At 37.9% G+C, this 23,325-nt stretch overlaps 2 protein-coding genes across 2 annotated transcripts; one reads left to right on the forward strand and one right to left on the reverse strand.

Moving 5' to 3' along the window:
* Nucleotides 1-2,790: 2,790 nt before the first annotated feature.
* Nucleotides 2,791-18,593, reverse strand: LOC115919070 (nuclear protein localization protein 4 homolog). Its single transcript, XM_030998755.1, has 16 exons — nt 18,454-18,593; nt 17,266-17,346; nt 16,906-17,018; nt 15,948-16,166; nt 15,422-15,470; nt 14,924-15,018; nt 13,725-13,848; nt 12,731-12,910; nt 10,844-10,930; nt 8,565-8,636; nt 8,014-8,140; nt 7,385-7,545; nt 6,627-6,698; nt 5,843-6,061; nt 4,499-4,610; nt 2,791-3,409 (listed from the first exon to the last, which is right to left on the reverse strand). The coding sequence occupies exons 1-16, from the start codon at nt 18,466-18,468 to the stop codon at nt 3,252-3,254; spliced, it is 1,884 nt and encodes a 627-aa protein (XP_030854615.1). The 5' UTR covers nt 18,469-18,593; the 3' UTR covers nt 2,791-3,251.
* A 2,525-nt stretch (nt 18,594-21,118) lies between these two features.
* LOC115929544 (phosphate carrier protein, mitochondrial-like) lies at nt 21,119-22,900 on the forward strand. The gene has a single exon (XM_030998763.1). The coding sequence runs from the start codon at nt 21,652-21,654 to the stop codon at nt 22,738-22,740; it is 1,089 nt and encodes a 362-aa protein (XP_030854623.1). The 5' UTR covers nt 21,119-21,651; the 3' UTR covers nt 22,741-22,900.
* Nucleotides 22,901-23,325: the final 425 nt, after the last annotated feature.

A 23,325-nucleotide genomic window follows, 5' to 3' on the forward strand; every position in this document is an offset into this window, starting at 1 on the left:
AAAATATAAATAACAATATCTACAAATAAGTGAATTGGTAGTAGTGAAATTATTTCTGACCCCCTCCCCCCCCCCCCTTCTCAAAAAAATGGTATGTGCCTACTGTCTGGATGTATTGCCAAAAGGGAATGGCAACAACAGAGTGTTCTCACAACCACCGTTCAACAGACCCGTTCAAAGATACCACTAGCAAAAATGACCCCAAAGATTAAAAAAATGTTTCAAACATGGAGAAGTCCTATTTTTAAAATTGTTTATGATAATCACATTCAAAGTGATAATGGTCTAAAAAAGAATAATTCCACCTTAGTATGATGGAATTTGCATTCATCACATAAATGAATAATGAAACGTAACTTTTCCGAGCACGTATCCAGCTCTCATCTAGATGAGTTTTACTCATTGTTTCAACGTTTTGTTTTTGTTTTGTTTTGACCTTCATCTGCCCATGCACAGATAGCATCTCCAAAATGTTTTTTTTTTGGCATGATGTGGCAATTGTGTTTCTCTTACTTTCCACAAGTATGGATACCCAACTAATACCAAACATATGTGGCACATTAAAGACTTCATTCACATCTTACAAATCTAGTATATTGGTAACATAAGACTTAATCGAGTACACAGTACACAGCCATATAGCCTCTCTGTAACAGCCACTTAGGATTTGTCTTTAAAGCGTACCAATCACAACAAAATATATGTATTCTGTATGATATAGGGCTTCTTTGTTGCCAAACTATTCTGAAAAAAATATGAGATGCAAATATCACTTCTATCAAGAGATACTGCAAGTTTAAACAGACTCTCTCTCTCTCTTTGATGGCAACATCAGGTCCTGCAATCTATTGTTACACAATTAACATAAAAGTGACTTGTGAGTAGACTAGTCAACGCAACCATACCCCATGCACGGAATAGGGCCTGTCTGTAAGACCAACTCGGGTTCCGTGCAAGCGGTTCTATGTTATTTTTTGTTTACTTCACACTCCTTAACATAAAATGTAAGGTAAATAATATTGGGTTGTTTTTTTTTGTACATTTTGGTTAGGTAAACACAATTTTTTTATTAGGTGATTTGTACCTCTTCATTTAAGGTGTGCAGTGTCCAATAATTATGATAAAAGTGATAAAATCTGTCTCCTTGTTGTTTGTGGTTGGATACAGAGTTGGAAGTCGGAAATACAAGAAATAATGATACAGGTGCTAGCAATAACACTCAATAGTTCTGTTTTAGTATTTTATGACACAACATCCCTATGCTATGTAAACGTGGGCAGGAAAGGATTATCCTATCTCCAAATCATGGGGGTCGCAATCTCCATGTATAGGAATAAATCATGCCCGGTTTTCATTATTACACCCTGGGTCACAAGAGCCAACTGTAGGTAAAGTGCCTTGTCTATGGTGTTACATAATCCTATAACATAAAAGTAATTAAAGTTAATCTTGAGCTCTGGTATGGGAATCATATTTTGAGAGAAAATTGCTGTGATTTATTCTGGATTGTATATCCTGCAGTAGATTGGTTGTTTGAACAAGTGAAATAAAAACAACAAAACCAAACTAACTGGGCATCATCTTCGATAAAAACCACGACTCCAATTAGCACAAAGTGACCTGTGTTAGCACATGGTGTTGGGATCTACTTACCGGTACCTGGATTTCCACATCTTTATATGCTCATTACTCAGCCACTATACATTTTCTACCAAAGTTTCATTTATTTGTAACCTTGAACATTCAGTGTAAGTTTCATAGGATTCTGTGAGAATTTATTTTCTATATTTTCCGGAACACAAGTTAATCTTTAGCATGTACTGATCACCAAAACACGTTTTTGCTCTTGATGTATAAAGGGATTCCATGTCGCTCTAGTGTATTCAAATTATGAGCTTCAACAAGATATGGCAGTTTAAACACACACTCAGGAAATAGTAATACTTCTTGTTGAGTACGTTAGCATGCAATCAGACTAGGGTTTCGTGCTATTTAATATCTATTATTAAAGGGAACCAAAACCTTCATACTAAGTTCCTTTTATTGTAAAGTTTAAAAGATTTGAATAAAATCAGTGAAAATGTGAACAAAATCGGGCAAGGAATAAGGAAGTTAGAGCTTTTTGAAAAGACTAGTCACTAGAGGGCGGTATTCAATTTGATGACATCATATGTGGACAACTCTCCATGCCTTTTGTACATAAAATTTCACAATTTCTTCGTTTTCTTCATATTAATTTGTGTTCTTGATCCGACTTCATAACATGTGAAGTAGAATATCATTTTGCATTCGATATCTTGCTTTCAGGGAAGTAGATTATCTCAATCACAAGAAAGAAGGAAATACATGAACTTTGATGTACAAAAGGCAAGGAGAGTTGTCCACAGATGATGTCATCAAATTGAATACTGCCCTCTAGTGACTAGTCATTTCAAAAAGCTCTAACTTCCTTATTCCTTGCCCGATTTTGTTCAAATTTTCACTGATATTTATCAAATATCTTAAACTTTGCAATAAAAGTAACTTAGTATGAAGGTTTTAGTTCCCTTTAATTTTCATCATACTCCAATAACTGTTTACCTATAGAATGTCGGGTAAATTTTTTGAGGTTGATTTTATAAATATTACCTACTGTATACACAACATATTTTGTTTCGGTGATTGTAACATTTCAATCATTCAATTGTACCTCATATAATGTCAACTGAACTGATTAAATACTTTCTATAGGATCCTGTTATAAAGATGTAAAGTGCTTCACCTCGCGAGCATTTGATTAGAGTACGGTACCAGGGTATCTGCTATTCTATACCCTAAGAACTGAATCGAGGAACATGACTCTGTCTGCCCTTTGAATCCTTCACAAAGACATCAAGACTTCACCAATGTTTAGTGAATAAAATTATATCATCAGCAATAAATGACTGAGTAAATGATAAACCTTAGGGTATTGCATATAGCTAGAAGTTGGTAACTGTTTGAAAATGGTCTATATTTGAGCAATAAAACTTTTCAAGGTGCATATAAACTCATAGCACTTTTAACTGAAAAGGCAATCATGTTCCAATATGGCAAAATTTGCAATCGACTCTTTCCACTTTCCATTTGTAATACTCCTCACTACCATATCATCATAAATGATTAATTTCTGTATTATTTTAGTCAGTGCTCTCACCTTTTTTTAAACATACGAATTGGATAAATTTAAGACAGGACATAGTGGTTTAACTAGACAGGGAGGGGTCTGCGATCTAGCCCCTAGGACCATCACATATTTCACAATTTGCAGCAGAATTCTGGTTGATGTACGTGCACCTTTCACATGTCCATGTCCCTGATACGAAGGTGGACGTGCTGGTCCCGGTCGCCCCGCTGGTGCTGGGCGCAGCCTCTCCAGTCGCTGACGGGCCTGGTGACAGTGGGGAAATAAATTTTGCATTTGAAACTGATAATGAAGGTGTTGCCGTTAGCTTTCTTGACATGGGACCTCTTGAAATAAAAAGTTGCAACTTAACATATTCCAAACAAGTAAAACACTAAGCATTGTATTGCATGTTTCATTATTCGCACTTCATGCTAAATTTGAATGTAACTGGCCAGACTTGACTAACTGTGCCTTTAAAGATGGTCAGTAGTCTGTAGGCTGCAGTTTTGAATCCATCATCTTTTCAAATCAGATTTTATAAAAACTGAATCAAATCATAATGAAGAAGCAATCTCAAATTACACAATGCACCATCATCATCATTTATTAAAGTCAGCAATTTTGCCCTTACAACAGGTTACTAACTTTCCCCGCCATCATGACACTACCTCCCTCCACTTCTTGTCTCAAGCTTCCTCCTCATTTTAATAGACCAACCTTACCGCTTTCTTTCTTCACCATACCTTTAGTTGAAATCAATCCATAATTTTGAAATAAACTGATTTCTGTCACCTATGACCTTTAACATTTTACCATAAACCCTTATCTAGTTAGTCCATATCCCCTTGTAAATGGGTACCTACACTCACCCTGAGCTGCTATGAAGTGTTCCATTGTTGCCCACTGCTCGCATTTAGACCAGAATCCACCAAGTCTTTGACCTATGACCTTTGACCTTTAACCATCAACCCTTATCTAGTTAGTCTATACCCCATTGTGAATGGGTACCTACACTCACCCTGAGCTGCTATGAAGTGTTCCATTGTTGCCCACTGCTCACATTTAGACCAAGCATCCACTAAGTTTTTGTCTCTCGACTTGATTTCTGCGACCTATGACCTTTAACCATTAACCCATAGCTAGTTAGTCTATACCCCATTGTGAATGGGTACCTACACTCACCCTGAGCTGCTATGAAGTGTTCCATTGTGGCCCACTGCTCACATTTAGACCAAGCATCCACTAAGTCTTTGTCTCTCGACTTGATTTCTGTGACCTATGACCTACGACCTTTAAGCGTCAACCCCTATCTAGTTAGTCTATACCCCATTGTGAATGGGTATCTACACTCACCCTGAGCTGCTATGAAGTGTTCCATTGTGGCCCACTGCTCACATTTAGACCAAGCATCCACCAAGTCTTTGTCTCTTGACCTGAGTGCTTCTAACAGGGGATCCATATGGTCCTGGTTTCAAACGAACACACATAAAAAAGAAATAAAAGATGAGTAATGAAAAACAGAATCAAGCAAAATTCATGAGCGATCCCAATCTAATGCCAAGCAGGCCAATGTACCATTTCAATGAATTATAACAACTTCAATGATCTTAACAAGTGATCTAGGGACCATTTTAATACTATCATTGTTGTCTTCATTACCAAGATTACGTCACTATTATCATGATCAAGTACATGGTCATGAACACTATCATTACCATTGCCAAACACCATCATCATCATCATCACAACCTCATCTCCACACGGGTCATATCCAAAAGAACAACCTCTCATCCAGGCAAGGCTCACTAAAACAATCATACATTACCCTGGGTTGCGAGAGGTCCATGGTGGCCAAGAAGACTACAGCAAGAAATGGAGTAAATCATATTCATTCAAAGCACCATGGATCAGATACTGTCAAATCATCATCATCCTTGTTCCACATGACAACCTAATCTCCAGATTATCCACACCTCTCACTTTCACCTTTCACAATACAACCTCTCACCCAGACAAGGCCTCACTACAACAACCCTATATTACCCTGAGTGACAGGAGGTCCATTGTGACTATGAAGACTACATCAAGATATAGAGTAAATCATATTTATTCAAAGCACCATGGATCAGATACTGTCAAATCATCATCATCCTTGTTCCACATGACAACCTAATCTCCAGATTATCCACACCTCTCACTTTCACCTTTCACAATACAACCTCTCACCCAGACAAGGCCTCACTACAACAACCCTATATTACCCTGAGTGACAGGAGGTCCATTGTGACTATGAAGACTACATCAAGATATAGAGTAAATCATATTTATTCAAAGCACCATGGATCAGATACTGTCAAATCATCATCATCCTTGTTCCACATGACAACCTAATCTCCAGATTATCCACACCTCTCACTTTCACCTTTTACAATACAACCTCTCACCCAGACAAGGCCTCACTACAACAACCCTATATTACCCTGAGTGACAGGAGGTCCATTGTGACTATGAAGACTACATCAAGATATAGAGTAAATCATATTTATTCAAAGCACCATGGATCAGATACTGTCAAATCATCATCATCCTTGTTCCACATGACAACCTAATCTCCAGATTATCCACACCTCTCACTTTCACCTTTCACAATACAACCTCTCACCCAGACAAGGCCTCACTACAACAACCCTATATTACCCTGAGTGGCAGGAGGTCCATTGTGGCAAGATAGATTAGCAGATGAAAGTCCAGCATAGCTTCCATGAGCTGACCACTCTCAAACTGTCCTAGGTACTGGGTGAGCGCCTCTATGCCCTGCACCTCTCCTACACCCGCCCGGTTCTCGATGGGGAAGGGTTTCAGCCCGGGCTGGGAGTTGAAGGCAAAGGTGGCATCCTTGGGAAACCCAGCTGGTAACTGTAAAAAAAAAAAAATCAAATATTTGATAAAGAATACCAAACTACGTAAGGCACAAAGCTGTAAATGCCCATTGGAGTGGAATCTAGAAGAGCATTAATTGATCCTGAGTTTAGGGAACAAAACTGTACTTTAAAAAGTACAACTGTACAGAACTGTACTTTAAAAACTGTAAAATTATGCTGGATTATTTATCATACAAAAAATGGGTCCTTTGAATGATTCAAGTGGTAAAAGATATTTAATTGAAAAGACATGAAAAGCAACACGTTTACACCTATAAGCCAATTTTCTATGAATCTGCTCTGTTGACCCAATTTCCTCATCGTTCTTTACCAATTATGATGCTATTTCATACCCGACTTTGTGTGGCGATATCACATATCTGTAGTCTTCAGTCTCACATTTTTAGGATTCTGTGAGATGTACTTTGTTTACTCATGATAAGTACTGCACTCAGAGAGAGTAAAAAAAAGATCAACTGTCACCTAGCAAAAGAGATCTGCCATCCTGATTACAGAATAATCGTTGAATGGTACGGAGAAGTGGAGATGGTAGTACTTACATCGACTAGAAGGAACTCTACTGGCAAGGGTCTTGCTAACTGCTTTGATGAGTTGCCATAGCTATCAGTTTCCTGTATGAGATAATGGGAATGAGAAATAGAGAAAGAGAATAAAACTGAATTTCTCTGGATATATTTTATACAAAGATAAACAAAGTTTTCATCACATTTTGCAACACAGGATCAAGGATATGTTGTTTATTGATTGATTCCCTGATAAAACCTAGCTCAGGTGCAACTAGGGTAGGCACTAGACAGTCATTCCTGACTAAAGCCATACATTACTTTAGATACCGAACCTTCTCTCCCCCCCCCCCCCCTCCCCCAACATCCCATAAACATGACTTACAGTGAAAAGGACATATTTCTTATAAGTAGATTCAGTTATATAGCCTAGATCACGGACAACGGTAATACCACATAGTTCTTCTTTATGGAGCCATAACACTTTACACTTTACACCTAACTCTTACCCTCTCCCAACCCTTCTCTGCCCTTTACCCTCCCCTCCCCTCTCCAGCAGGTAAACTCAAGCTACAGTGTAGAAGACATCAGGTACGTATTGCTCATTTGTTGATTCCCTGATATAGCCTAACTTGAGAGCCTTGATGGTAGGCACTAGACAGACATCCCTGACTAGAGCCATACACTGGTTGAATACCTGGTAATTTCCTCTCCCCTCCCTCCCGCTTCCTGGCTATCTCTCCCCTCCCCCTTCCCCTCTCCCACCATCTCCAAGCCAAGGTAACTCAACTTACCGAGTAGAAGACATCAGGTACGTATTGCTCATTTGTTGATTCCCTGATATAGCCTAGCTCAGGGGCGTCGATGGTAGGCACTAGACAGTCATCCCTGACTAGAGCCATACACTGGTTGGATACCTGGTACGCCTCTGTGTGTATCTGATTCGTAGAATCACCTGGAGGATTTCAAACACATGGAACAATATTCACAGATAATTTTAAATCTTATGCCTCTGATGATATGAGCATCGTAAATTAGGAATAGTAAGTTTTTAAAACTGTAAGAAAGTGAAAATTACAAAAACAATCTTTGCTGTTGATATCGTTTTTAGAATTTCAAGCATAGGCTGAAATAATTTTTTTAAGTTAACTTGCGAACTAGTAAACCATATATATGCAAGTGTGTCAATTACCTCCTGAGCGAGCCATTACCATAACATTAATTTTTAACAAGTCCATTTTGGTTGTTTTTACCTTGTTACTGATAAATCGGACACAAATGTAAACGATGGGGTAAACTTCAAAATGCAAGAGCTAATTTCTGGTTTGGGGATGGAACAAGTGGTAAATGTTGTCTTGTTCCATACATTCAGAACAACATTCAAATATGGCATGATTTTCTGACCACTGCAAACTTCACATACCTGTTACTATACATGTGACAAATTTGGAGCCAAAGTGTCCCTCTGTTGCCAATTTGCAGGGGCTGGGATGCTGGTTCTGGAACTCACCGGCCATAATGCACTCTTCCGCTGACATAAAGTGGGCATCCTGCGTTTCCACAAAAAAGCAAGAGTTACATTATTTAGCATGTGTGGGACTGACACCACATATTCTAGAAAATAAATATCTTGTAAATATGAGGTCTACAATTTACGAGGGGGGGGGGGGAGGGGGGTTCCAAATCTAATTATAATAACAATTGTTTATCAACTCATACAAGTTGGACCAATAAAATAAAAAATAGTAAATTAATCCATTAAGGATATATCCTTGACAAAGGAATGAAATGAGGTAACTGATAAAAACAGCATTTTTCACCTTCCATTTTGATTCTTAGACTTTAGCTCTAGAAATAATGTTGCTAAATCATTTAAGGTAACTGCCCTCGCCCCTCTTTTTATTTTTAAAGTATGACACCTTGTCAAGAGAATGGCTCTATAAGGAAGAAAGAGATGAATAGCTTTCTGCTTACCATATTCCTGACATGTTTGACTGTTCCTTTGGTAAGATCATCAGCCATTAGGTCGGTATATATCCAACCAACCTAGATGAGATGAAAGAAGAAACAATGTGGAATTGATAACAAAAAATAATCATGTAGCATATAAGTATTGGTGTGTCTTGCAAGGTTCTGGAATTATCAAAATGATAGGAAATTTGGCCCAGTCTTGGTAAAAGTAACAAGCATTGTACACAGAAAGATGAATATGGGACTACGCAAACATGTGGCATCAAAATGTGGTCCTAATTTTTAAACTGTTACATGTCATATTTAGAATATGAAGGCATTTGAAGAGCTGTGCTTTTCAGGGAACATTTGTTCTCTGATGTTCTTCCACACTTGCATAACAACAATGAAAATGCTCACAAATTATATTTCACCTCTCCCCAGGACTCAACCTTCTCTATAAGTATATGCTGTATGTACATTTAATGCATTCTCTAAATAGTGAGTAGTTTGTTTTATGAAGTGAAGGCAGTTTGTTAACCCCAATAATCCAAAAAAATCAAAATAACCCTTGACAGTACAGGCTCAACTTTAACATCTACATTCAATGCTAAATTCACTTAAACGATTTCAAAGACTAGATGGAACTTCAACTGCGCGCAATCGAAAATGATGCCTCAACCATAGAGCAATTTTACAAACCAAAAAGGAGGCAACTTTTAAAATTCAAGTTTGATTGTAATCCATCTGTCATCTTTAATAATGGATTCACAAGCTATTTATAGGCATCCTTAATGAGCCCCATGACCTTTGACCTGATGACCCTAAAATGTAATCAGTTCATTGGCTCTGCAAGATACATATACATGTCTTGAGTTTGATAGTAATCTGTCTTTTGGTTCTCATGATAATGTGATCACAAGCTATCTGTGCATACATAATGAGCCCTGTGACCTTTGAACTTTGACCTTGTGACCCCAAAATCTAAGCACCTCATTGGCTATGCAAGATACATACATGACCTGAGTTTGGCGGTAATCCATCATTCAGTTCTTGAGATAACGCGATCACAAGCTATTTTGCATACATAATGAGCCCTATGACCTTTGAACTTTGACATCGTGACCCCAAAATCTAATCAGTTCATTGACTTTGCAAGATACATGCATGATTCAAGTTTGGCAGGAATCCATCAATCAGTTCTAGAGATAACGCAATAACAAGTTATCTTGCATACATAATGAGCCCTGTGACCTTTGACCTTAAATCTTGTGACCCCAAAATCTAATCAGTTCATTGGCTCTGCAAGATACATGCATGATTCAAGTTTGGCGGTAATCCATCAATCGGTTCTTGAGATAACGCGATCACGAGAACGGGACGTACGGACGAACAGCATACATGCCAACATTTGAAAATCAGAAATCTGTACAAATTATGCTATTTTCAAAAAAAAGAGGAACAATCCTAACTCTCCTATTCAATACTACAGACAAATTTGTAGAGGAAGAGGAACACCTGCATTAAAATGATAATTATCTTCTCCCAAAAAGAGGAATGTTCCTCTTTAATCTGAACAGTTGGCATGTATGGAACAGATGTATGGACGGACGTACGGTACTATGGACGGACGGACGGACGGACAACCAGAAAACATAATGCCTCCGGCTACTTTGTAGCGGAGGCATAATAAAAGTAGATAAAACTACTTGACTTAACTCCAGGCCTTAAATTTCAATGTTTTTAGGGCAAGGCCACTTTTCTGTAGGGCACATTCCTATACTACAGCACAAATAGGAAGTATTGGAAAGGGCACACAAAATCTCCAAGGCCAATGAGAGGGTTATTGAGGCCAATCAAAGGGGCATCCAAGGCCATGGCCTTGGTGGCCTTGGATTAATTTAAGCCCTGTTACTCTATCCCAAGAATTACCCAAGAATTAACCAACGTGCACTTGATTAAATGCCCCGCCCCCCCCCCCCCCCCACTCCGAGAACGGACGGACCCCATGCGTGTTACCAAAATGTCCTTTCGTAGACCCCATGCGTGTTACCAAAATGTCCTTTCGTAACAAAAGAAAAAGGTCGACCCGTATTGACTTTACACACCGGACTTTTGCTGAAAAGGGGGGGGGGTGCTGAAAAGGCTCGTATAACAAAAGAAAAAGATCGACCCGTGTTGACTTTACACACCAGACTTTTGCTGAAAAGGGGGGGTCGCTTGGAACACGCATATGCGTACCCTAAATAACACTGAGTGGGGGGCCGGGATTAAATGTACAAGAAAGACCATGCAAACCTTACCTTACAAAGACCTAATTTGGATGCTACATAGTCGACTGCTTCTGCAAAGGGATCTTCTAGTAATTCTAAACTATTTGATGTACTGTTCTGAAATGATAAGGAATCAATGAAAGAAAACATTTGAAATTGATGAGATGAAGTATCAAAGTATCAAAGTAGAATCCGACTTATGTCACGTGCCTGTAGATTCTACTTGGCCTGGTGAAATCTACTTTGAAAGCAAGAACTACTTGATACCAATTTTGCTTGCAAATCTGAAAATGATTAACAACATTGATCATGTTTTTCTATAATTTCTCTTGCACAACAAAATTACTGTGCACATTCTTAAAAACTAATTTCAATATCATCATCATGGTACAATATCTTGCAAAATATTAATGTGATAGTAACAAAGATGAGCAATAAAATTATTACATAAAAGTTGATATTGTAATTAAAATGGAGAAGCAGAAATAAAACAACAAGGTAGATTAATTAATTTCTCTATAATTATAACCTGTTAAATGCATAGAGACACTGTTATATACAAAATAAAGTATAATCTAATATCATTATTATCATAGTTGAAGCCTCTCTCCTTGGGAGCTTCAAAAATTTGATGGCAACATTTCACCTAAATTGTATAATGATTAAAGGGAACCAAAACCTTCATACTAAGTTACTTTTATTGTAAAGTTTAAAAGACTTGAATAAAATCAGTGAAAATTTGAACAAAATCAGGCAAGGAATAAGGAAGTTAGAGCTTTTGGAAATGACTAGTCACTAAAGGGCGGTATTCAAGTTGATGACATCATATGTGGACAACTCTCCATGCCTTTTGTACATAAAATTTCACCATTTTTTTGTTTTCTTCGTATTTATTTGTGTTCTTGATCCTACTTCATAACATGTGAAGTAGAATATCATTTTGCATTCTATATCTTGGTTTCAGGGGAGTAGATTATCTCAATCGCAAGAAAGAAGGAAAAACATGAAATTTGATGTACAAATGGTATGGAGAGTTGTCCTCAGATCATGTCATCAAATTGAATACTGCCCTCTAGTGACTAGTCATTTCAAAAGCTCTAACTTCCTTATTCCTTGCCCGATTTTGTTCAAATTTTCACTGATATTTTTCAAATATCTTAATATTTACAATAAAAGTAACTTAGTATGAAGGTTTAGGTTCCCTTAATGATGTGATAGAGGATGTCCTTTAACATGCACTTCTGCAATGATTAAAAAAAAATGTGTTTGAAGATGAATATTGATGAAAAGAATACAAAACTGATGTTTTCCGCATACAACAGTTAACCCAAATATGGCATTCTGTCATCAATATTCGTCTTCAAACGCATTTTTTTAAAAATCGTCGCAGAAGTGTGTGTTAAATGACATACCTTTTACATCATTGAACAATTTAAGTTAATTTTTGCCTACAAACTTTGGGCTCCCAACACTTGAGAGGGGCTGTAAGAACCTCACATAACCTTTGTTACAGATAAAGGTGAGTTCTGGTAATGCGATTGCATTGTGAAAGAAAAAAGTTGATTGTGTAAGTATTGGTGTGCACTGCAAGGTTCTGGAGTCATCAAAATCATAATAAATTTGGCCCAGTCTTGGTAAAGGTAACAAGCACTGTACACAGAAAGATGTACATGGGACTACACAAATTGTGTTGGGCTAGCTTACCTTGATTTCCTTATCTTTCTATGCTCATTACTAAGCCAGTATACATTTCTTCCAAAATTGTTTGGCACATGACATTTATTTGTAATCTTGAACATTCAATGTAAGTTTCGCTTGATTCTGTGAGAATTCATTTTCTTTTTTTACCAGAACTCAAGTTTATCTTTAACTTTGTTATATGAAACACATTTAATACAAGTAAATATGCATGTTTACCTGTGGAGGTTCATAGATTGCCAAGACTGTTGCTTTGATCCCTAGAGGAACATCTTTATGGTGCTCATACTTCCCGTACAGGAAGCCTATTCTTTGGTTCCCACATTTCCGCCAGAAGTCTAGAAGGCGATCAAACATCATGGGGTTCTCAAACATGACGTTGTCTACGTGCCTATAATGCTGCGGGAAGGATGAGAAGCGTGACAAAATTAGACATAGTTTTCTTGGAGAAAGGATAAGTGGTTTATGTTGAGTGAACAATAATGAATATGTTCTCCTAGCTATGTTTTTGGATCTCACTTCCTCAAAATTATTTCATGGTTCCAAAATATGTATTCAAATGAGGGTTTTTCAATGCCTCTAAGTCTGTTTTACATGTTGGGCACACTTCACCAATTATTCATACATGGCACACACACATTATCACTGCATTGCAAAATCAAGCTCAAACATCATCATTTCGGTGTGACGCAGCTTAAATTGTGTACACTTTTCTTCAACTTTTTGAGTAAGCACCACTATCTTTAAGGCAAGCCAACAAAGTAGTCCCTAAAGTCAGTAAATGTAAAGCAATCTCTTCAAAGCAATCACTACCACAATTTCACAGTATAGAGATACCAAGTGGCCCCTCCAACTCAACAATTTAATACTACAAGCAAGTGAGTGAAAAATCAAATACCAAAAAAGCTTTAAATGATGGTTAAAACAGTAGGCCTTTAAAAAAAATATGTTGTATTGCCCTTTGCGACCGACCCCAAAATCTTGAAGTCTACGGTCGGCTCTCTAAAAAAGTTTTTATTTTTTACTGTTTTTTAGAAGAAAAAAAGTATTAAAGGATTAAAAGTTGAGAAATATCAGCCCAAAGAGGGAGTACAAAAAAAAAAAAAAGATTCCTGACCGATCGGCCCATGTTTTGGCACCTAAAGGGCAATACAACATCTTTTTTTTTTAGGTCTTACCCTCTTACTGATAAGAGAGAGAGATCTCAACTTACTTGTCTATCTAACGTAATAGCACTTGGTTGACATTTGGTGCAGATGCCATTGGGCCATGGTGAGTGCTCTGTACACCCTGGCTTGATCTTACAGCTAATGTTCTCTAGAAATGCAAACTTTCCCCTGGAAAAGAAAAATTGAAAAGGTAAACATTATTATCTGACAATTACTCAATCACAAGGAAGCAGTGAGACTCAGTGCTACACATGGTTCACTAGTAAGGTATTAAAGTGACTCGGTAACATTGTTGAAATTTGATGAAAAAACTGTAATTTTTGTATGAAATGTTACTTATTATATTCCATCTACTGTACCTCTGACATGCAAAAAATCCTGAAAAATTCTCAAACCACAAAGATATTTATGGTTTTCTTTAAAGGCGTCACTGTACAACACATTCTAACAGTAAATTCTCCCGACCATTTTTTAATTTTCCAAACCATTTTTCCATAAAAATAAGACATAAGACAGACATTTAAAAGCCTTTCAACACTTGGATGTCTGGAATGGTATATAGAGCCAATTCATTGCTTTGTGACGATTTGCACTCACCTAAAATGTAATTAAATTGTAAAAATATAGTTGGGAGAATTAAGGAATCGATCAGATCAGTTTTTCCCAATTTTTATCGTTAATAATGGTCTGTTTTTACTCAAACATTCAGATTATCTTTCATTGTACATCTAGCATTAAAGTTACTACCTTAGCACCATTTTCTCTGATCTGAATAATGTTACCAAGTCCCTTTACGACTTGGTAAGGTCAATAAGTCCCCTACTTGCAAGCTATTGATTTGATACAGGTGCTGCTTATTACTGTTGCTTATTACTATGATACCTGCTTTGGCAAAAACCGGTTAGATGAAGACTGATGTTGTTTCTTATATTGCTGCTGCTGTTTATAAATGATTCCACTGAAATCAGCATTGCAGGATAAGTGTGCAAGTCCATAAAGGGCTGTCTTTCCTGTGTTGCACTTGTAAAATTTTATCTACATTGAAAGCACTGTCCTCAGACAGCAACAGGTAAACACATTTTCCATGCTCTTAGCTTGAAAATGGTTTCTCATTAAAACATGTACGAAAGAAACCTGTACATAAAGACCACCTGCCTATAAAGACCACTTTTCTTGTCTCCCGTGGGTGGTCTTTATAAACAGGTTTCACTGAATAACTAATATCTAGATTCATGATGCTTACTTATCAAACCCGCCTGTGAGTTTCCTGATGTGAGAGTGGAAGGATAGATGCTTGATGGGAGGGTCGTGGTCGTTGATATATCTCTCGTCATGTGGCTGTAAACGAAAAGGGACAGAAAAGTGTCAATATGTTTATGAATATGATGCATTAGTAATCATTCAACACATTCAAATTCATTTCACCTTCTCAAGGAGCTGTGGAGGGACCCAATATGAGAAAATTAGAACTGCAACCCCCCCCCAAAAAAACAACAAAAAACATCAGCATCTCCCTCATTTCAGCTCTCTCTCTCTCTCCATCTCTCTATCTCTCTCTCTCCTCCTCCCCCTTCCCTAGGCTCCCCCTCCCGCTTCCCCCCCCCTCACTCACTCCCCCCCCCCCCCCCTCCCTTCCCGCCCCCTCTCTCTCTCTCTCTCTCTCTCTCTCTCTCTCTCTCTCTCTCTCTATATATATATATATATATATCTCATAATGTAGGGATGTCATGTATACACTTACCTCTAGAGGTACACAATGGACACACTTTGCATTGACACCATGATGACATCTGAAATAGAAATTGAATTATTATGGGATTAAAACAAAATAGTAATTATTTTTTACATGGCAACACTGCCTACATTGGACAAATGAATAACAATTACCTTCTAGCTTTTTAAAGTGCATACAAATTTCTCTATGTCAAGACAGTTATTACCACCCAGTCAATTCAGGTAATCACATACATGTAATATGTGCAACATCTCTTCTTCCTTGCTAATCTTCCTGCAATATAGTTACCATGATGGCCTATAAATATGTAGTTACAAGGACAGCATACTGCCAGGCCACCATTCCTCTCCTGGGTAAGGAGTGGGTAATGTAGATAAATGCCTTTCCAAAGATCACTGGTACCATGCCAGAGCTTGAACCCATGACCCTGACCTGCATGACCTTTGAACCAAGTTTACAAACTACTAGTCTCACGAAACTCCTTCCAAAGATCAAATTGACACACCTCAACTGGTCCTAAAATGCTACTCACAATTGTTCATCTCTTTTCCTGTAGATTTTGCCATCCTGTTTCGATAGAAACTGGTCGACTTCGTCCTCAACAACCAATGGCACGGGCTGTGATGACGAGGATGATGATAAAGATGACGATGAAGAGGAGGTGTGAAGAGATGATTTTTCTTGTGATGAAGGCTCTGCGATACCATCCACCTCTACTTTAGTTGGGTACAGGTGTATCATATCACCATGTCTGCAGAAAGCAAAGGAACAAAATGTCAAATTTCAATTATAAATTTTCTCCAATAAAAAGCCACAATAGCAACAGTGAACATTTTATTGTTCCAATGTGCAGATTTCTCAAAGAGGTATAGCCTTTAAAGGGAAATCCAACTTTGAAAGCAAACTACTCGAGAGGAAAGCACAAACATCAGAGAAGTTAACGGATATGAAAGTTTGAATGAATTCAGACCCAAACTGAGAAATTTATAACTTTTTTAGTGTTGTGATTACTATAGGTATGGGCTTTTCAAACTGGCTGAATTTGTCAATGTCTCTTTGATGTAGTGGCAACAACCTTCACATTTTACTAAAATTCAACAACAAAATTAAATGTATGACTCTAGAGGGTCTATTCTCTTTAGAGGACCCCAAGGGAGAAAGGGCATTAGAGAACAATAGAAATTAGTAACATTTTTCTAGAGCAACTGTGATGTCAAAACATGCTTACTTGCTTACTTGACAAGTCAAATCTATTAAAAAGACAACCTGTCAATTCTACACTCAACTCATTCTGTTTTCCTTGAACATTTTGTTATTACTCAAAAATAAAGTAACACATATAAAAAGAGTACTGCATATAAAGACAACTTTTAGTCTCTCACTTGACTGATTTTAAAACATACTGTATTTCATTGTACCAAGTGATTTCAATGAAACCTGAAATTTAGGTTTAACAAATTATGAAAATGGATTATAGGAAGTAAGCTTACTTGATATTTTGTGATTTAAGTGTGACTTTGCTAGAGGCTTTAAGTTGCTCTGTCTTGTCCCGAGATTTGTAGAGTTGAAAGCCATCGGCAGGGAGCGACACTGTCTGTGAAACCTACACACACAACAAACAACAAACAATATTTGAACAAGAACATCATTAAAATTCAAAGAAATTGTGACATTTTAACAGGGGTAACATAAATAATCTGTAAATATTTATTGCTCTTATGATATAATTTCAATTGAATATATAATAAAAGCAAACCATCTCTTGAAGTGAGTCAAACCATCTCTTGAAGTGAGTCCCCCCCCCCCCCCCCCCCCCAACCAAAAAATAAGAAGCAAGGATAATATGTTACCTTTTGGAAGAACTTGTAGAGGGATGTTGTCGGGGGAACAGTGACTCGTTTGTTTCCGTCAGGGGACTGGATCCGTATGATCTGGATGTAAATAGAGATGTAAAAGAAGATATAAGCCATTAAAAATAACCAGAGTACAAGTTAGACAACAAATTGCGGGCATTGGTTGAATGATCCAGAGTGTCAACTGTGGGTTTGACCACTCATCCAAATTATGAGGTTATAATGTAACCTTGTAAGTACTGTCAAACCAATATGATCATGGTGAAACTTATAATTGCTGCCTTCTAGTTCTACTGCTCTGCTACTGCCAGCAACAATAAACAAATGCAAATTTCCTCTCTCAGCAACAAGGAAGCCAGCACATACCCGGAGTCATAGCTTCTTATCACCAGTGAATTTAATATCCCCTTTTCCAGACTTTTCCCGTTTTTGATACCCTAAATGGATATGTGCCGTGCCTGGCCTGGTGATGAAAAGAATTTCTCCTTTTAAGCGTTTTGGTCTAATGATGTATGCCTCAATGAAAGATACCCTTCTCTGGTCTGTCTACTTTAATATTCAATGTCTATTTTTTGTTTTCATAACATTTTTGTTATTATCATGCTCATCCACTCATGAGGTGGCAACATTTTGGCTGGGTAAAACTACCTTGTTGTTGGTGTTGTTTATTTTGTATTTTTGTATGCAGAGGCTCCAATATAATATACTTCTCTCACATGGGAGAGAGTCTCAAGACTCAACATCTCCATTTGGTTGTGGGTCTCTCTGCTTCTGGCCTCTGGCCGATACAATTCTTGAACTTTTGAAGATTGTATTTCACTATTTCGATTTGTAATCATAATAGTGGTAAAGACCTTTAAAAAGACAGTGACTAGCAAAGAAATGTGCCTGCAAATAAACAATGCCAATCGAAATCCATGAAAATTTAAAGGCACAGGCAAAGGGCAAAATCAAAGCAAGTGGCAGTGCATTTGCCAATGATTTCGATTGGGTGACAATGGATTGACTAGGCTGACCTGTCCTGGCCTGTGGTATGCGTGTATGCACCACTGCACTGGCAATGTATTGCACTCAATGGCCAAATCGCATTCACCAAGATAGAACGACCGATTCTAACATTGATAAAACTACTAAAATTATGTTATAGAATTTTGCCATAATTGTACAAACTTTAACAATACTTACAATAGTCCCCGACATACTGAATCAAATAATGAAGAATGAACTGATCAGGAAAGGTTTATTTAACAGTCTAAATGGAGACCCTGTCGTCATGAATTCTATGACTTGCAAGATAGGTTAATGCTACATGCAACGTAGAGGGCGTCCGTACAAGAGGTACGTACTCGATATAGCTATAGCCAAGGTCTGGGAGAAAATTGAAAAAGCATCCACTCTCAACTCGACTGGGGGGGGGGGGGCAAATGATCAACGTTGATGTCTGGGATGGGGTCTAGGAGGACGAAAAAGGCCAAGACATAGACATTGTACAAGATATCATACAGCAAAAATTTACAGTGAAAACAAAAAGAAGGATGTAGGTGAGGATAAAACGTCAAAGCCGGGGCATTAGTAAAGAATATAAGCATCCCTGTAAAGATTATTTGGGGATCGGAAGGTGGGGAGAGGGTGGGGGCGTCTCGTGTTTAAACTGTGAATTAAAGAAACTCCGTTGTTTAACATACGGTTAACCCTGTGGTTAGGCCTACCTTTTTAGAAAAAAGACCCAAAGGATATGCTTTCTTCAAATAATGTCGAATCGCCGGATGCCACGTATACCAGACTTGTATATTCAACACATCGATAATTAAATCTTTATTGGAAGGGTGGCAGGATCCACTTACCTGAACAAGAACTGACAAGGAGAGGTGAGAGAGGGAGAAAGAGAACGGGGTCGGGGATCATTAAGCGAGAAAAATAATATAATTATGCCAATAAATCTCGACCCCAGAATGCAGCCGGAATAACTCCAATTCTACTTCCTACTCGTTATCTCGCCTATTCGCCCCCCCCCCCCCCTATATTTCGTTTGGACGGGGGTGTGCCGCTCAAACCTCGAAATCCCTACCCATTTCAAGGGTAATTTGGGCAGAAAAAGGTACCCGTTTTAAAAAGTGTTAGTCTTCAAATAAAGACCCATTTTTAAAACAATTTTAGGGTATTTGTCGTGCAAATACACCCGAAAAATCTTGAAATTTTGGAAAAAGGGACCCACGTTTAGTGATATTTTTGTTTAAAAGGGTACTCATATTACAGTAGGTAATTTTCGTTAAAAAGCGCCTCATTACGGAGCGGCACGTGCCCGTATGTCTTAATATGTATATCCCACCGCCCCCCTCCCATGATTTTTTTCCATCGAATAAAAACAAAGTTGGAACAATTTTTTAGGCAATGAGCAACACAAGATTATTGTTGAAAGCGGTGTTATCTTCTTTTCAACGTTTTAAGTTCATGCTTATTAAAGAACCGTATGCATTTCAGCTCTGCATGTAATATGTATGATAGAAATATAACAATGTTATGACTATTAAAGATAAATTCCCAACATATTAGTTTCTTCTCCTTAAATATTTCGTAACAAATTCCTCCAATTGTTAAGATTTGAGCTCTTACATTGTTGTCTCTATGAGGTTCCGAATACCAATAACAATGTTGCAACTCATTGTCATATGCAGAGGTTTGAAATATATATATATGTTACTTTTCAACGTTCTCATAATCAGTCTTAATTGTGTTACCATTGAATGATTCGTAATGATAGACTCTCCAATTATTTGTAAGTATTAAGATTCTGTTTTGAATGATTTAATAAAATATACCATTATTATATATGAACTCGAGATCTGAATTACGATAATGATGAGGAGTACAAAATGAGCGCCACGATGTTTAGGTCTTATAAGTTTATAGTCCCTATATATGTCTTCTTCGAAAGAATTTTTAGGCTGGCGACTAAAACGGGCCTACTAAAAAAGATGAATATGGTATTCCTATCGAAAGAAATATATTCACACCTTGGATTTACAGCAATTAGTTTAAGGGCGACATTCCGTTGAAAACCTAAAAATAGTAATATTTTGTTGGATTCTTTTGTGTGTTTTCTTTGTTCGTTTGCTTCTGTTTTTGTTGTAAATGCATGACTAAATGTTGTATACATATATATATATATATATATATATATATATATATATATATATATATATATATATATATATATATATATATACCTATTATTAGCAAGCCGCATGCCGCTAAAGTGAACCTAATTAATAAACATGTAGCAGCCACTCTGAATCATATTTCCCGCATCAAAAAAAGAAAAAGATAGATCAACAATGCACGGAAGTATACCATGCCATGCATGATTGATTAAATATACATCATACAATATACACGTCATGTCTAATATGGATTTTGAGTTGCGGAATGAAATGGCGTTATATTAGCTCGTGTTCAACATGAATTATATTGCATATATTTGCACACATCGGCTCAAACATATTTTGGACCTGTACATTCTCAGGTAGTTGAATTATTGTAATATTATTTCCATTGTACGAGGAAAAACGTAGTAACGAGAGGGACTTCTTGTATATCCGATATATTACGGACCGGATTACGAACGGATCGAGCACGGATCGAGCATCGGGTCAAGTGTTGACCGCAATTGTTTACATTTGAGGTTTCGGAGTTTCCAATATCATAACTCATATCTATACACTTCGTGCATCCCACAACTCGGACAGTTGAACTCATATATTCCACAGCTCTGGAATATATATATTTGAGAATCACGTACGTGTATACGGGGCTCGAGATAACTTCGGATGTGCGGTACGTTGATAGTCAACTGATTTTCAAGTTTAATTAAGTACCGGTACAATAATTCAGGGATTTTAGTTTATAGTTCAAACATCTAGTCGCAAAACCAAATAAGACAGATTTCAAAGGGCATGTTACACAAAATGCCGAGATTGTATGCCTATATACCGCTGTACTGTACGAGTAACATTGACATTATGATTATATATCAGCGTTGCGCTAGTAATTATTATCACACTAGAGCAATAAGAGGAGTGCAGCATGTCAACACAGCAAATGTTTTATCTATATAGACTATTACAAGATCACTTTGGGACAACAATAACGCTGTGTTCTATATCTTTGACATTTTGAATAGGATTTTGTTGAGAGTTCCAAGCCTTTTTGACAAATTTTAGCTCTGGCATGCAGTACGTATGCCAGTCTCCAGATATCGACATGCGTGGTACCATCCTGCTGAATATAACTTTTAAAGGTATACTGACGAACGGAAACACACTTATTCTTTAAACTGGTCCTCTTAACTAGTTGTGCATTTACATCCAGGAAATTAAGAGCACCATGGGTGACTATATTAAGAGTATTGATCCTACAACCGCAGAGAAAAGTCTGCAGGAACCTAAAGTGAAAAGGAGGTACACCTGCAGATCAAGAAAAAATGGAGACCTGTACCCAAAACGGCTTCTTGCAGCATCCACAGATGCTCTTCAGTCAGGAATACAGTTTGGATCCAACAAGTACCTTGCCATGTGTGGACTGGCAGGAATAATGAGCTGTGGAATCACCCACACTGGGATGGTACCACTGGATGTCGTCAAGTGCAGGATACAGGTTGATCCTTCAACGTACAAGAATACCTTAAACGGGTTCAGGGTGACCATTGCTAATGATGGCATCCGAGGTCTCGCGATTGGCTGGGCACCAACAGCAATTGGCTACTCTCTCCAGGGCATGCACAAGTTTGGGCTGTACGAGTTCTTCAAGATCAAATACTGTGCCATCCTGGGAGAGGAGTGGTCTTACAAGTATCGCACCTCTGTCTACCTAGCTGCAAGTGCCAGTGCAGAGTTCTTTGCAGACATCGCCCTGAGTCCAATGGAAGCTGCCAAGGTCAGGATGCAGACGCAACCAGGCTTTGCAGGGACCCTGAGAGAAGCACTGCCAAAGATGTGGGCCCAGGAAGGCTTCCATAGCTTCTACAAAGGTCTGCCACCGCTCTGGTTCCGCCAAATCCCTTACACAATGATGAAGTTTGCCTGCTTTGAGCGCACTGTGGAAGCCCTTTATAAGTACGTCCTGTCCAAGCCCCGCGACGATTGCAGCAAGCCTCAGCAACTGGTGGTGACCTTCGTTGGAGGCTACATAGCTGGAGTCTTCTGCGTCCTGGTGTCCCATCCTGCAGATTCCATTGTGTCTAAGCTGAACCAGGATGCGGGAAGTACCATGGTCCAAGCAGCCAGATCTCTTGGCATGTCTGGCCTTTGGAAAGGGTTTGTACCGAGAGTTGCCATGATAGGTACCCTGACAGCACTGCAGTGGTTTATCTACGATTCCTTCAAGATCTACTTCCTCATGCCCCGCCCCCCACCACCAGAAATGCCTATCAGCATGAAAGCAAAACTAGAGTCCGACGAAAGAAAAAGGAAATAATTCTGCATTCTTGCAAACACTCGATATGAAGATATCTTTGATAGTGGAGTGCTACCAATCCATGTAAAGCACACTAAAATACTGAGAAAAAGTTTACGCCACGTGTTCGTGTAGTCCCATATACATCTTTCAGTGTACAGTGTTTGTAACTTTACCAAGACTTGGCCAAATTTCTTATCATTTTGATGATTCCAGAACCTTGCAATACACACAAATTCTTATATGCTAGATGATCAACCTTTTCTGGTCGATTCCACACCGTTTCTTTCACAATGTAATCGCATGACCAGAACTCAACTTCATCTTTAAGCGTATTGTAAGCTATCAAATGATCAACACCGGCATAATGAAGAGCAAATATCTGATGCTACACACTGATTACAAGAAAATAAAACCATAGCTTTGCCACAAAATGCAATTTTCATATATTTATTCAGTCTTCTCTTTTATATATAAAATTCATAATTTGTCAATACATTATAACACCCTCTTGATGCATAATAAATTACCATGGTCTGTTACGATATGTGATATTTTCGAATATTCGGTATCTGTGGTAGTTGAATACCGGTAAATAACATGTTT

This window comes from Strongylocentrotus purpuratus, unplaced genomic scaffold (assembly GCF_000002235.5).
Source record: "Strongylocentrotus purpuratus isolate Spur 01 unplaced genomic scaffold, Spur_5.0 spur5_contig_861, whole genome shotgun sequence".
Lineage (NCBI taxonomy): Eukaryota > Metazoa > Echinodermata > Echinoidea > Camarodonta > Strongylocentrotidae > Strongylocentrotus > Strongylocentrotus purpuratus.